General features: G+C 40.5%; 1 protein-coding gene across 21 annotated transcripts in view; it reads right to left on the bottom strand.

The window, feature by feature from the left end:
* The window catches only part of SORBS2 (sorbin and SH3 domain containing 2), a 202,388-nt gene that overhangs the window by 64,960 nt on the left and 121,600 nt on the right, over positions 1-15,828 (bottom strand). For all 21 annotated transcript variants that reach the window (XM_012784888.3, XM_076010666.1, XM_076010661.1 and 18 more), the window contains one exon: positions 2,850-2,988. In XM_012784888.3, the coding sequence (XP_012640342.2) occupies positions 2,850-2,988 (139 nt within the window). The remainder of the gene's footprint in view (positions 1-2,849; positions 2,989-15,828) is intronic.

The following is a 15,828-nucleotide window of genomic DNA, read 5'->3' as shown; positions in this document are numbered from 1 at the left end:
CGGGCACGGGGTTGGGGAGCAAGAATCAGTTTTATAAATGAGGGGGCAGGTGCTGAGACAAGTTTAGTAGTAATAACTTCCCTCAGACCATAATTTCCATGAATATTATTCTAGTGAGATTGCTAACTGCTATTATTTATGAGTACTGAAATGTATTTTCAGACAAAGGATAGGACTGTGGAGTTAGTGACAGTGATTTCATTAAAACGAAGCAAAAACAAAAGTCACTGTAAAAAATTTTCACATCCATAACACAAAGAAATGATAAATGCCTGAGGTGATGGATACCCCAATTACCTTGATTTGAGTAACACAGTATGCCAGTATCAAAACATCACATATAGCCTAGACTGATATACAAATATTATGGACCCATAATAATAGAAAATTTAAAAAAATCTTCACATCCAAACATAATATACTTGGATATGGAGGCTTACGAACAAATAAATGCTTTTAAGCTATTAGTGTTCATTAATTTTTATTTAAATAGCCATGATGATGTAATATCTTTGGTTTAATTTAAAATACCAAAAACTATGACTTTTTACCTTTTGAGGATAAAAACTGCCATAAGGATATAAATTAGATGAGCCTTATCAAGTTTCTAACTTCGTGTCACTTTTATTTATTTATTTTTAGAGACAGGGTCTCACTTTGTCACCCAGGCTGGAGTATAATGGCATGATCATAGCTCCCTACAGTCTCGAACTCCTGGGCGCAAGCCTTCCTCCTGTCTCAGCCTCCCAAAGTGCTGGGATTACAAGTGGGAGCCACCATGCCTGGCCCACGTTATTTTTATTAACTTTTAGGATACTTTCAGAAGCAACAGGTGCATATATGCACTATATGTTTCATTTACTCTTAGTTCACAGTTATTTTTGAAAATCAACATTATTACTATTCACCTGGTATGATTAATAATATGACTTCCTATTTTTCTGCAATTAATTTCTAAATGTTGGTGACCAGGAATGACACTTTGTATATACTCCATAGGCCATGGTCTGTCAGGACTGCCACTCAGAAAATTCTTTTATGTGCAAATGGAAGAGTCTGTATGTCTCAGAGTGGGGCTCACTGGTATCATTTCTGTGTGTGTATGATATATCATATAAATATGTTTTTCATGACACATTTGTATAAAACAACATATAAGTAAGCTCTTTAAGAAATTTAACTCAACATTATAAAGATAGTTAAGGTTAACATGTCATTGATATGTTCTAGAATCAAAATTTGTCTGTACTTGAGTCTTTATAATTTTTGTTCAGTAGGGTGGGGGTGAGGGATGGGGAAAAACCTGTGCTCACGAAGACAGGCAATGAGACAGAGTAGACTTGATAACAATTATTCAGGGAAATGCTATGGCTACAATAATTTATAGAGTTTGATATTATATGTGTGATAATGCAGGGTTCCATTTTTTAAAAATCTGGGTATAGTGTTCTTCCATTATTATACTATACCATGGACTGATTGTTAAAGGGCAAAATTTTGGCACAAGGAAGTTCTACTTTCTTATACTCTAAAAAGACACGGTTATATGATTCACAGATGATCCCCAGGAGTAGTATTAGAGAAAGCACAGATATATTTAGACTTTTCTTTAATGAGTCCCACAGCTACATTTAAAGTCCTATAGTGATAGAGGTCTTGTTGCCCACAGAAGCTGAGTTCTACGACGCACATGCTAGATGCTGACACAGAGTGTTCCTTGGTAAAGGGATAGCACCATGCTCTTTCAATACACGCGTCAGTGCTGGGGAAGGGGGGGTGTGCTGCCTGCTGTCAGACAGGAAATAGCAGTTCAAGTCCTGGGTTCTAGTTTCTTTCCCTCTATTGTTCATTTGTGGCCGGAGCACCCGGCCTCCCCTGTTCTGGGAGGTGTGGGGTGGTCCCAGTCCCCAGAATGCCCCTCTGCTTCCTGCTCTCCTGGAAGCTTTCTAGGGACCCAACATCATGGAAACTTTTCCAACCTGAATTCCTATGATGATTCAATTCGGTATGCCTTTTGATATTTGGGGCTTTTAAAATTACATTTTTGAAAACTAAGAAATATTTATTACATTATTTTCTAAGCTATACTATATTTCACCAGGTAAGAAGGTTTCTATCATTCTATAGCAGAACTTCTCTCCCAGGAGGCTACAAAAGAGTTCATAAGCTCCGCGAAATCACATGCTTCGATTTTGTTATGAATGTTCCTATGTTCATTTGTTTTCTGGAGGAGAGCCCTGTCTTCCACCGAATTCTTAATCCCCAAAGGGTTAAGAATGATCATTCTGTAAAATTATGGAATCATCATTTCAGGGAACTCTTTAAGTTTCTCGTGTGGCTTCTACGACCACACCCCTGACTGAAGGCCTTGTCACCTCAGTTTGAATGGTAGTTTCCTACCTCATGAGCTGGTGGATTATTGCTTTAATATTTCGTGAGGCAGCCTGTCTCCCTGTTACACTGTTTTAGCTGGTAAACAATCTTCCTTATATCGACACCAAAAGAATATTCCACCGTGAAAGCTCTTCCACAGAGAAACAAGCTGCCTTGGTGGAAACGCACTATGTTCGTTTACTCTTTCATTGTGCAAGCTAACTGGCCACCTTCTTTTTCTTTCTACTCTCACCTCAAATACCCAATAGCCTGTTCCAGGCTCTGATACAGCTGGAGCCATTGTGGTGGAATAGCTGGGAGCCTGTTGGGTGAATCCTCCGCCCCCATTCCTCCCATCCAACGGTGGAGTAGTGCTCAGCGCTCCTGCCTCACTCGGATGCCTTCTGTGCTTCTCGTGTGCTCTGTACTTGGCATTCGGAACTCGCCGTGAGAATTGTGGTGATCAGACTACTTACCGAGGGATCGGCCATGCTGCATGATAATGCTCGAGTTGAGTGAGGCTGGGAGGGAGTATGCAGAGGGGGAAAACGGCCTTTGGTAGTAACTCATGGGACTCACAGCACCTCCGGAGTTTCCATTCACTGTTATCTGGCTCTGAGAAAAGTGCACAGGCATCCCGTTAAAGCACACAGTGCCCTGTAAACATCATTCCTTTGGGTGATAATAAAAGACTTCCAATCACATGGCAGTAATATAGCTGCCAAGTTTTTATTTATTTCCAAAACTGATGTCAGAGGGCAGGGTACATTCTTTCAGTCTTCCCTCTCTTCCTTCATTTCTGAAAATCACTCTCTTATCTATGCGAGGGCCCAGGAGGGGTTAGGAGGAAAGGAGGCAGCTGACCGGCGGCGGCATGCTGCTCTGCCATCAGACGTGCCACACGGTAGCAGTAGGAGTCAGTGCCAAGTAAACACGGAGCGCAGCTCTCCTCCTACGGCCATGACTCAAGTAGCCAGAACATGTCACACTGCTCTGCATGCAGGATCTGAAATGATGCTCTTGGGCACGAGCACAGGGCTTGGTTCTCAGACCTACTCAGGGATCTCTTCTGGTGAATGGATGTTTCCAGAGCAAGGTGACTGACACAAAGAGTGCAGTGGTTTGGATACACAGATCATGAAGCAGGCTATTCTAGAAGGATCAAATATCTGGTAAAGCACCAGAAAGAATTGTTAAATCACTGGCCTCTCTCTACTTCAACCGTGTTCGGCACTTCATGGGCCTTTATTTGGTTTCTTAATAATGTACGGCTTTGATTGTTTTATATTTGAGTATTTTATATCCCCAGTGGTATCTCAGACTTCTTGGAGATGGTTATATACACGTTTCTTTTATATTTTTTTACAACATGCAACCTGGTGCTAATGACATAGAAGACATCCAGTAGATACCTTTTCTGATTGAAAGGAATCAGCTTAGTTCAGAGGGTGAGCTCAGGGCTGTGAGCATGACTATCCACAGCACAGCGCTGAGCATCATGCAAATGAGGCAAAACGTTAGTAAGATCATTTAGTTAAGATTACCTTATAGCTAAATACACATAAACACACGTGCACATATACAAAGAACCATAATTTGTGAACTTTTCCTACGTATTTTAAACCAAACACCTTTTACACAAGCTTGAAACATAGAAGAACAAGTAATTGCTTATTTCTGATTTCACTTAAAAGCAGATATGTTGTCAAATGACCTGGAATAAACCTAATTTCATTACTTATAGCCATACCACATATGTCCTAAAATCAATAAACAGTTCATTACAAGGATTGTGCTTATTGCTTAGGTACTTCTCTAAGCTGTTGGAAAAAATCACTCTCAGATCATATCCCACCATATCTTGGAGATCTTCTATGTAAAGAGAAAAATCGACATTCATAAAACCTGAGGCACAGGCCTGCCCAAAGCTTCAGAGCCTTTGTGGACGTCTGGTGAATGATTTGAGAATGTTTTTGCCTCCTTGCCCAAATCAAGTTTGGTGGATCTTTGTAATTACCATCTTAATACTGCTGCTATAATGTATTATAATTGATGTTAAAAGCAGGAGAATCCTTATTAAAAGCCATTAGACATCTGTGTTACTAAACTTAGGAAACTTGCTCTGAATCCTATTTCGATGGTTTCTATAATATTGAGTAGAGGCTAAATCGAACAGGTTAGTACCTAAATTGATGTACTCTCACTGCTTTGTATTTTTGGCTAAAGATCCTGATAATACTCCTTAAACTTTTAAAAAAAGTTAACCAGTTAAAGCACAGCAGCACATGGAGGCCCCACTCTTGCGGAGCTCCCAGCGCCATGGCTGGTCTCCTGCCTCTCCCTCTCCAGCCAGTTTCTGGATGGAACATTGCAATGCACAGCGTCATAGCCAACCACCGGATGAATTCCAAATCCCATCCTCCAAAACACACCTTTTGTTTTCTGTATTGCAGTGTCTTAATAAACACATGGCTTATTATATAACATTTCTCTGTACATGAAATTGGCAGATATGTGAGCCTGAGAGAACACAGTTTTTATGTAGCACAGAATTTTGTTGGTGACAGTTGCTTATTTGGAACTTCATTATAATATCAATTTTAGAAAAAAATTCCTATTTTTTTGCCTGAAGCTATGTGCTTTTCAAATGGAAGCCATTGTCTATACATTATACGCAATTGGGAATCTGTGGCCTAAAATTTGGAAGCATTTTTGTCATTCATAAATCATTTATTAGGGGCTGTTTGTCATACAGACACATTTAAATGATATAATATGTATGCAACATACTTATATGTTGCTATAAATGGAAGATAAATTATTTACATATAAAATAAAAAATATATTCATACATTTCTATACTGGAATGGCTCAGGAAAAATACCTCCCCCCAAATCATAAAGGCTAAATCTCTGTAATGCACATTAAGATTATTTACATCATTCACTCCTGTACAATAGACAAGTTCAAAAGATGTAGCTTTTAAAGACATAGGAGCAAGAAGAATTAAGATCATGCAGTCAATAATCGCTTATGTGAGAAAGAAGGAATAGAAACTATTTACACAGGACACATTAATATAAGTGAGGCAAACTGTTATCTACCAGGTGTTAATACTGGGTTAAAATTTTGGAAAAATTTTAGACTTTCTCTAATCTAATCATAACAATAGGATGACGTACACTTATCTAAATCTAGGAGACAACTTTTTATCAAGGCAAATCGCTGTACAACTCATTAGCTACAGTAACACAATAAACCATTTTAGAGTAAGCATAAGTAACTCTCAAATGAATGCAGAGCATGTAAGTGACTTTTTCAGCCCTAAGTGGGCTGATGAGGATGACGGTGGTGGATTTCCCTGGCGGCTGGTGTTGAATCGGTTGATTAATCAACACCTCTGCAGATAGAAATGCTCAGCTGCAAAATGAGATGGCACACAAGAAATCAGTCCTTCTAAGAAAAAGGTGGAGGCAAAGGAAGGCAGGATAATTACATGAGTGGCCGCAGGGGTGGTTAAGGTGGTGCCGTCTGTCATAGCAGACCTCTGACCCCAGGTGGGGGAGGGTGTCTCAGAACGGTCAGTGGTGCCAGAGTCACCAGTCTGCAGCTCAGCTAGCATGGCTGTGGAGGACCCGCTCTCGGAGCGCGAGGCGAGCTCGCCCGGGGAGGAGTCTGCAGTGGGACAGCCTGTGTCGTGGCTGTGGGTGAGGCTTTCAGGAGCTGGGAGGGGGTGTTTGTAGAAACAACGGGAAAGGCTCTGGGGCCTGGGCAGCTGTGCAGACCCCAAACCCTCAGATGGTGCAAGGCTAAGTGGTGCCGGGCTGGAGCCACTGCCTGGTGAACGAGTGGCGCGGTCCAAAGGCACCACAGAAGAAGGGCACGGAGGAGAGGCTTCTGGGGTGGTTTGTGTCTGGGAAGCATTTACCTCCAACACACTGGCAGTTAAGTTCTGATTTCCAGGCTGAGTTTGAGGAAAAAAATAATAACAAGAGATATAAATTATCCAATTAATAAATACATCTCTTTTTGCAATGTGGCGGAGAAGGCAAAGCATGGGTTTTACTTGCAAGCACTCTAAGTGAGAAATGCGTTCAGATGGGTTAGGTGCCAACCACACGGTACAGAAAAAGCACGAAAACATGAGGAAAATGAGTCCAGTCACTGTACTTTGGAAACAAGGCCAGTTTTCACACAGCACTGCAACATAATTTGGGGTAGGGGCTTGAGAGTGCGGGCATAGCACAATTCTTTCCTCAGAAGGGTTAGTTTTTTGTACTCGAGACAGTGAAAGGATGTTAGATTATCCACTGGTCAGCAGAAGTAGTTTGTCCTTCACTAGAAAAATCTTCTCCCTACTCTCCCCCTCCCCCACTAAAAATACTCCCCCAATATAAATCAGTTTGCCTCACTTTTTTTTCTGACTTATGGATCTAAATATTCATCAAACTAAAACCAACTAAGTGGAAAGGGTATTTTGTTTCCTTTCCACTCCTTATTTGATTTAACTAAATAATACTAAAAAAGAATTGAACTTCAAAATAGCCTAGCAGTGCAAATAGGGGTACACACGTGTGAAAATAAAGTGAAAATAAAACCAGCCACTGACAATGGTCAGAGTGCACGCTAGCTGATTAGAACGACAGTTGGCAGTAAGTCTTAGGTAAAGGAGAAAGAAACTGAAGGGGAAATGGAAGGTTTAAGAACTCCAAGGCTATATATTAATATAACCCAAGAGGCTTAAACATGGTGGAGGGGTAGTCTGCAGAGGAAGAGAGAAGATGGCCCCTTAAACGTTTTTGTAACCATCTCTTACAACCTTGAAATGCCTGACTGCACATGTGAAATAAGGTGACACACATCAAAATCAACAGGAGGGAAAAAAACTCTGAAGCAATTTTTCTCCCTTATCCTTTCCACCTTTCGGAATAGAGATTTTTGGGGGTGGTGACAATTTTAAGATACATGGCCAGAAGTATTATGGGACATTAGTAAAAAGATGGGGAATGAATTAAAGAGGACTGTATGAACTTAGAAATATTGCCTAGTAAAGATTTAAGTGGTACCATTTGGTGTTCTTGGCCAGCCATAATTTTCATAACAGCTGATGTCATGCAGGCTGTTGGCCTCATAAAAGTCATAATTTAATTTTTTTCCTTCAGGCCTTTAATTGAATACTTAAAAAAATCCACATATAAAAAGTTCTCTCTGAGTCATAGATCCCTTAGCATCTGATAAAAAGCTATTGATCCTTCTCTTGGGGAAAATGCATAAATTCATAGATATATAAATTTCTACATAAACTTCAGGGCTACATGGGTACTCCAAAGCACATCCTCAACCTAGCAGGTTAAGAAATCCCAACCCTGCATAAAAAGACAGATTTTCTTACTCCGCTTTTGTTTAATAAGATTTTGTTTTGTTGTTATTGTAACACAGTCATTTTAATTGTGACACTTTTCACTGTTCATGGTTTTAAGATCTCTGGAATTAACTGAAAGAAATGTTATGTTACCCAGAACTTAAACTGTTTTAGTAGAAATGCTACTAAATACTTATAATATTGTACTACTAAATACGTACAATAATTGCAAATCTTATTGGCAGTAAAACTACAATATTATGGAATTATAATAATTATACCCTATTAAATTTTGCTATGTGTCTGAATGGAATGCAGCGTGAAGCAGTCTTTGGATAGGGTCAACGGAATTTCTCATACTAATACAGTTTCACTAAGGTAGTTTCTGTATAACATGAATCTCCTCTTATTTTTGCATATACTAAGTGACAATTCCATTAAATAACATAAATCATACACAGGGATTTGAGTCATCTGCTCAAATGAGTTTTTCCTTTTAAAATTAAAAGGAAAAATCTAATGACTTCAACCCTCATGGGACTGACTTGTCCATATCCTTTGACTAGAAACACATCAAAAGCTGAAGAATAGTCTTTCTAAAACCACCATTGTCATGGGTCATAGGATCACTAGTTTGTTCACATAGCATTGTGTATGGGGATGGTCTTTTTCCATTCATTCATTCTTCCAAAGAGCATGTCCCCAGAAAACAACTATTTCACTTGTGAATTTTTCTCCCTACCTTCTGACATGCTCACAATTTTGAATCTATGTGTGTGTGTGTGTGTGTTGGTAATGCCTCTTGGTAAGTCATAGGACACTTTAATTTTTATAAATAAAACTCAAAAATTCAACATGCTATTGCTCACCCACAAAAAAGCTTTGACATGTCTTGCCATTAACAATGTAAATTACTTATTAGATTACTTGGGGTCCTTTTACAAGATCCTGATCTCCCCACTAATGAAATACCCTCTAGACCTAGGGGGAGAGAGAATTATATTATCCATGTTTTCCATGAGGAAAATGAGAGAGGAGTAGCAAGAAGAGTGTGAAAAGGGGAATGAAGAGATATTTTCCCAATCTGACTACCTTGAAGTAGGAAAAACTAGCTTTAAACAAGAACAGTTTCCTCCCCTACTGCATTTAGTGGCACATAGATGACTGCAAAAAAATCATCTTAATTGTTTTGTGTCTCCTTCTTTTCAAGACCATGGAAAGCTGAGGTATTTGAATACAGATCAAAGGCCACCAGCTTTTGGGAAGTATAAGTTGCTTTTTACTTTCCCCAAATGCTGAGCCATAAGGGAGGGGGTGACCAGAAATGCCAGCTCACTGCTGCCTGGTCTTCCACAAAGGAAGGGGTGGGGCTTAAACCTTAACATATTTAATCCTCTAAGAGAGAACACCTGCTTGTTCAAAATAGCACTGAGCCTCTTGGTCCAAATGAAGTCAACCCAGAACCATAAAGAGAACCTGTGGATGAAGAGATCACCTAGTCAAGGCTGGAACTGGCTGAGGAATTAAAAAGCAAGGGGATTCAAGGGAGGATGAACTTCAGCAGTGAAAAAAGTACATTGGGTTGGATGTTGGCATTGCAAACTCAAGTGCCTACCTCGGGCCAGGAATGTATCCAGCACCTGCAAACGAAGCCTGTGTCAGACAACGGGGCATTGTGGTAACTGTGGCAGAAGGGAAAAGGCATGCTCCCCTGCAGGTGGGACTGCTTTGTCCTTATCCTTTGACTTTAAAGCATGTCAAAAGCCAAGGCATACTCTCTCTAAAATCACCATGTCATGGGTAATACGATCATTAGTTTGATCATAAACTAATTAAAAATTAAAATAAAATGGTCTCAGTGGCAACCACAACATATCTATTGTCATAAGCCCCTAAACCATCCGTTTGTTGATTCAGTAGCTGTGGAAGCTCGTGGTGAGAAGAGGGTATTTGCATGTTGGGGTTGCATGTGCGGTTGGTCTGGAGCCAGGATATGAAGAAAGAGCCAAGGCCAGGCTGAGAGAGGTGAGTGAAGCACTTATTTGGGTGCAAAATTTAACGAGTGACAAAAACTCAGTAATCAAGATAAATAATCTTACATGCAATTGGAGAACAAAAATTCAAAATCAATGCAAAGAAAAAAAAATCCATACTGAACAAAATATCAGAAATTTAAATAAAGACCAGTACCATGCCCAAGGCACATTGGAGATTGAGGAAAAAAGAAAAAAAAATGTGTCTGGAATTTTTAATGGACGCAAACTCGATAATATTTTTAAATCTACTTTTCTGCTTATTTCATTTTTAATTGAGAGAATAAACAAGTTTGACAATTTTCTCATAAGTGATGGTGATCTTAAATAATTTTTGATTAAGGTAAAATGAAGAAAACATATAATAAATTCTGTTTTGGTATAAATAAAATATTTAAACTTAAAATAATGTCTATGTGTTAATAAACCTACATTTTAACTTTCCAAAAATTTTTACATGACTTAAATGTCCTAGAAAACTCATTAAAATACATAAAAACTATATATATATATATATGGGGACATATTTTTCCTTTTACCTCGGGTCCCCATTGGCTTGACACAGCACTGTGTCATGTGCTAGCATCTCCCTCTTTTACATCTTTTATCACCTAGCTTCAAGGCCTCATTTCTCAAAGAACACACAGGATATATATTAAATATCAAGGCAAGGGATTTGACAGGTTTTTGTTCTCTGTTTTTCAGTGGGGTTGACAGGAATTTACTTGGAAAAAAAATCTGGGAAGGAGTTATGTAAAAACCAATCCTTACCTCCCACCCCACATCCTTCCATGACAATCTGCCTCCTCTTAGCCTGTCCTGAGGGGGTGGCGGGAAGAGCCCATCAGCCTGTCTGCCCAGGGCGACACCCTTTTCTTGGTAATAGTCTATGGTTTAGGAGGGAAAATAACTGAACTGAACTGGGCCAGTTCGGCCCTGCCTCCCTCCTGGGAATTTGAATTAAATGACACTGAATGCCCCAGTCAGGTAGCTGTGGGGTACCCAAAAGCATGGAGTCAGAGAAGGTCGTAGAAGTCCCCAAGCAGCTTGTAGGAATGAGAGAGCAGAGACTTAGAGAGGAGAGACAGGAACTCTATAGCACCTAAGACTAAGGAAGGCACTACCTACCTGGTCATCCCCAAATTCCCCTAAGGCCTGGCTGGACTGCTTGCATTTTAATGACATGAGTTGTCCTATAGCCTCCTAATAAAAACCTTTCAACCGGAGATGTTAATGGCCATACAGTTCATGCCAAGACCTGGGTGATAGGATCTAAACCAGTCACCCAGATTTGGGCACACCGATGGCATCTGAATCAGGGCAGTGGATATTTCTCCTGTGCTCTGTGGTATTCAAATCGGGAATATGGTTTTGCATCTGGGATTAGATCATATTTTAAGAATATTGCCAAAATATGGGGTTTAAGAGCCAGACGGTATGAGAAAACAGAGGCAGTAGAGCCCACTGGTTGAGCTGTGGATCTAAATCAGATAGACAAACCAGTCAGGGGCAAGTTGCTCAATTTCCCCTGGCCTCAGTTTCCTCATGTGTAAAATATGGACATTAATAAAACACATCTCCTAAAGTTCGTGAAAATTAAGTGAGATAGCATAAGTAAAGTGCTTAGCATGGTGTCTGGTGTGTTGTATTAGCTCTCAATAGATAAGAGCCATGTGAAAAAGAATTAGAATGCTTGGAAGGCACAGGAATGCTCTGCACAATGCAAACAGCAGGGTGGGAAGGGGAACAATAGTATGGAGACTGTCATGTAGAAGAGGAAAAACACTTCATCTGTTTTTGCTCCATGAGATGAATACATAGAAGTTAAGGAAGGTGGACTATACCTCAATATTAGAAATACTTTCTAATAATTAGATCTACTAAGGAGATCTGAGCTCTCCATTAAGTGTATTCAAGAAGAGACTGAATGCCCAGCTATTGGGAGATGTTGAAGAAAGGATCCTAGGTGATTTCTAAATTCATATTGGGCTCCCAAATAGTCTCTAATGTTCAATTATTTAAACGCACACACACATGCAGGTGCACATACAAACACACTTCAAAAGATGGAGAAACTGCCAAAGACCTGATTAACTAAAAGCATAACAAACCCCCGGAAAGGAAGTTATGGGATATTTCTTGACCATATTAATGGAATACCTCAATGATTGGGGCTGGTATTGATAGCAACAGTCCAGAAATATACTCCGAGGTCCTGCAACTTTTCTATTATCCCACACTGCTAACAGTGATTCATCACTCTGCCTTCCTCTGCTTCTACACATTTATCCCATGCAACACAAGAAATGAGTTTTCTCTCTCTTCTACGTGATAGTCGGGCAAATTTCCCTTTGTGACCCCAGCATATGTGCAGTAGCAGCTGTGAAAATGAGGCTTTGGCCGGTGATTGATTAGGTTGCTTCATAATAGATGGGACAGGTTTATTCTCCTGACGCAGAGAGCACAGCATTCACAAATGCTGTAGGAAACTGTTCGGGGTGTAGTTTTTTGCTGTCTTTCCAACGTGTCTGGCTTATGCCATCACTTATCTGACATTGAGAACAATGTGACAGTTTTTGCAACAGGATATCTGCTCACACAGTAACAGAAGGATAACATGACTCACTTTGTGATCTATTTGTAGAAGATAAATTAAAACACATGTAGCTTATAAAACAATATGTATAATTATCAAATATGGAGGTAATTTCTAACAGTAAACTGTAGTTTTCTGTCTTAATTAATGGTTAGACTTTAGCAATGACAATAAAATATGTAAATAAAACCTCTAGAACACAGAGATTCTGCCATGTGCTTAAACACAGGGAACCCAGAGGGCATTAGGATAAGTGAAATAAACTAGTCTCAGAAGGACAAATACTGCATGCTTCCACTTATATGTGGTATATAAAATAGGCAAATTCACAGAAGCAGAGGGTAGAGTGCTGGTTGCCAGGGGCTGGAGAAAGGGGAAATGAAGAGTTGCTATTTAATGGGTATAAAGTTTCAGTATGTAAGACGAATACATTCTACAGATCTATTGTATGACATTGTGCCTATAGTTAACAATACTGTATTGTACACTTAAAATTTTTGTTAAGAAGGTAGATCTAATGGTAAATGTTCTTACCAAAATTTTTTAAAAGAGAAAACTGTAATTGCTATTTGCCACCTTTTTGCAAAATATTATAAAAGAGGATACACTATCTTGAAACAAACTGCTAATCTGATGAAATAAACCTTTATCCACCAGAAAAAAAAAATAAAGTATTGTTGAAAATACTGTATTCCCTTTTTCCAATTGAATGCATAATTTGGAAAAATGATATTGCTGTATTTAAAAAATAATAACAGCTACTATATGTGCAGGAGTTACTATGTAGCAGGCACTCTGCCAAGCTTCTTACATGCATCATCTTACTCGAACCTCACCGCAACTCTATGAAATGAGTGCTATTATTATTCCCATGTCATAGATGAGAAAACTGAGGCCTAGGGCGGGGGAACAACTAGATGAATGGTCCTATGTTAACAACACCTTGAAGGAGCTGACTGTCCAGCTGCCCTCCTCCCAGTCCCTCTTATCCTCATTCAAGGAAGTCCCTGTCCCCACTACTGAGCCCCTGGCGAGCGTCCAGATCGCATCTGCCGCTTGCCCTACATCAGGGGCATTTGCGCAGTTAGCCATCCTTTCTCCTCTGCACGTTTTCCTCACTTGCTCTGGAGATGCCACATTTCCCTGGATTGCCTCCCCCCTTGGAGCAGCGGTCTTCAGTCTTTTTGGCACCAGGGACCGGTTTCATGGGAGACAACTTTTCCATGGGTGGGGGATGGGGAGCGGCAGAGCTCTGCTGACCGGTAACAGTCCACGGCCCAGGGGTTGGGGACCTCAGCCTTAGAGGACACTGCTGGCTAGTTGCTTGGGCTCAATTAATTCCAGGGCCTCCGCTTTTCTCTATATGCCCTCCCTGGAGATCTCACTCGGTCTGAGGCCGCAGCATGCACAGCGTACGGGGACCCGGCTGAGATCTCACGCCACTGGACCTTTGCCCTGAAGGGCAGACGCTCACAGCCACCTGCGTCCTCCTGCTCTCCGCATGGGTGACAGACACCACACACTCGCCGAGTCCCACGTGGCGTCTCGGTGGACGGCGATGCTCCCTCCCAGCCCGAGCCGACCTTGCTTCTTCCCCTCCCCTCTCATCCCACACGCAACCTGCTGCAGGTCCCGCAGCCGGATTGAGCTGCCGTCACTCCTCACCTGGCTTGCTGCAGTGGGTGCCTAACTGGTGCGCCGCTCTCCTCTTTGCCCCACTATGGTTAGTTTCCTCCCAGCTGCCAGAATGATTTGGTTAGAATGCAAGTCAGATAATAATAGTGGTAGCCTGGAAATCCTCCAATGACTCCCATTTTTATTGAGAATAAAAGTCAAAATCCTTGCCATGGTTTAGGAGGACTCCTGTCATCCGGCCTCTGTCACCCCTGACTCCACCTCCTACCACTCCATGCTTGCTTCCTCTCTGTCCCCACTGGCTTCCTTTGGGTCCTCCAACAGCCCCAGCGTGGTTGGCCTACCTATCTCATCACATAGTCAATGATAGAGCTTGAAATGAAAGTCTAAGTTCATCTTTAAAGCGTATGCTGTGAACATTGCGTTATTTAGTGGAGAAGCCAATAACAGAATCACATTTCTCTCTAACTGATTAATAAATGTCAGCAGAATGATGGTGCGAGGGAATTCTACATCAAGGCAATAAAGATTTACTTCCTAAAAGTCTAGGTAACAGACTAGGTAATATACTGAAGTGGTTTGCAGTCTTTTAGATGATAACTGACCCATCAGTGATTTCTAATAAATATCTAGAAAGAAAAAACTTTTAGAACATAATTTCTGGGTAAAATATCTGTGTGTATGTATTTAAGTGAAAAAAAATACCTACAAATTTACTGATGAATTTACCAGGGTTTTAAGTGGGAAGATGGTTTCTTTCTCCTTTCCCTTCTTGCTTAGAAATCAACACAGCATGAGGTTACATCAGAAGGCCAAACCAAGGGAGTTAGAGTCTCTACAATACACATGTGAGAAGAGACTGGCAAGTGTGATGTACCGCCCAGCAGTCTGAGGACTGAGAGGCCGCAGCAACTGCAGATTTTTTTCTCTCTTGCTGAGGAGGTATCTTTGTAGTCTCTGGAGAAAGCTCAGGTAGCTGTGTGTGGCTTTCAGGACCCTGTCCTGAGGGAGCTATCTGAATGGAAAGAGATGCTGTGTGTATCTCAGGCACTGGACTGGGGGGCGTTGAGCCAGGCCTTTTGAGAAATGCTGATACTTCAACGGGTTGAGAAAACTGTGGAGTATTAATATGGGTGCTACTTCCTAAATCCTGGTTATGGGTTAGCTTCAAGGTGGAAATTCTCCGAGTGTGAGAATTTTGCATGTAGTCCTCTTGTACGAATGGGGTATTAATGTCAGAGAATGCAGGATCTGTGCTGGAAGCTGCTGGCAGCGGGTTAGTGATTTTTTGTGTATACGACACAGTTGTGTTAGATTCCTCAGAATATACAACTGTCTCTCTGGAACCGTCATTAGAATACATAGTTCCCTGAAGAGGTTTTTTGTTAGTAAGGTACTCTGCACAGGAGGGAATTTGTGTGTTAGTTACTAATTGGTCTAAAATGTCACCCTTCGTGTGATTGGTTATCAAAGAACTACAAAAGCTCTCTTTTCTGGCTGGTGGAAGGGGTGCCTTGATTGCCAAAAGCATCCGGAGGAAAAAAATAATGTTGAAGGAAAAACAGAGAGAAAGTCAAAGTTAGTTATGAAAGAAACCAATGTCAACCTTGCCTTTAGAAAAGATAAAGCAATGGCATACTTTCTGATTATGCTATCTATTTTATTGGCTAGTTTGAATGATCATTTTTATTCCATTTAGAATGATTTTAATTTGTTATCAATAGTTGCCCAGAGGGGAAAAATAGTTTTTCTATTGAATACATTTAAAGTTTGCTCCATCTACATTCTGGGAAATTATGTTAAAAGTGAAAATATATCCTCTTGGCATA

Source organism: Microcebus murinus, chromosome 15 (assembly GCF_040939455.1).
Source record: "Microcebus murinus isolate Inina chromosome 15, M.murinus_Inina_mat1.0, whole genome shotgun sequence".
Taxonomy (NCBI): Eukaryota; Metazoa; Chordata; class Mammalia; order Primates; family Cheirogaleidae; genus Microcebus; species Microcebus murinus.
This window is presented reverse-complemented; position numbering and strand designations above follow the sequence as displayed.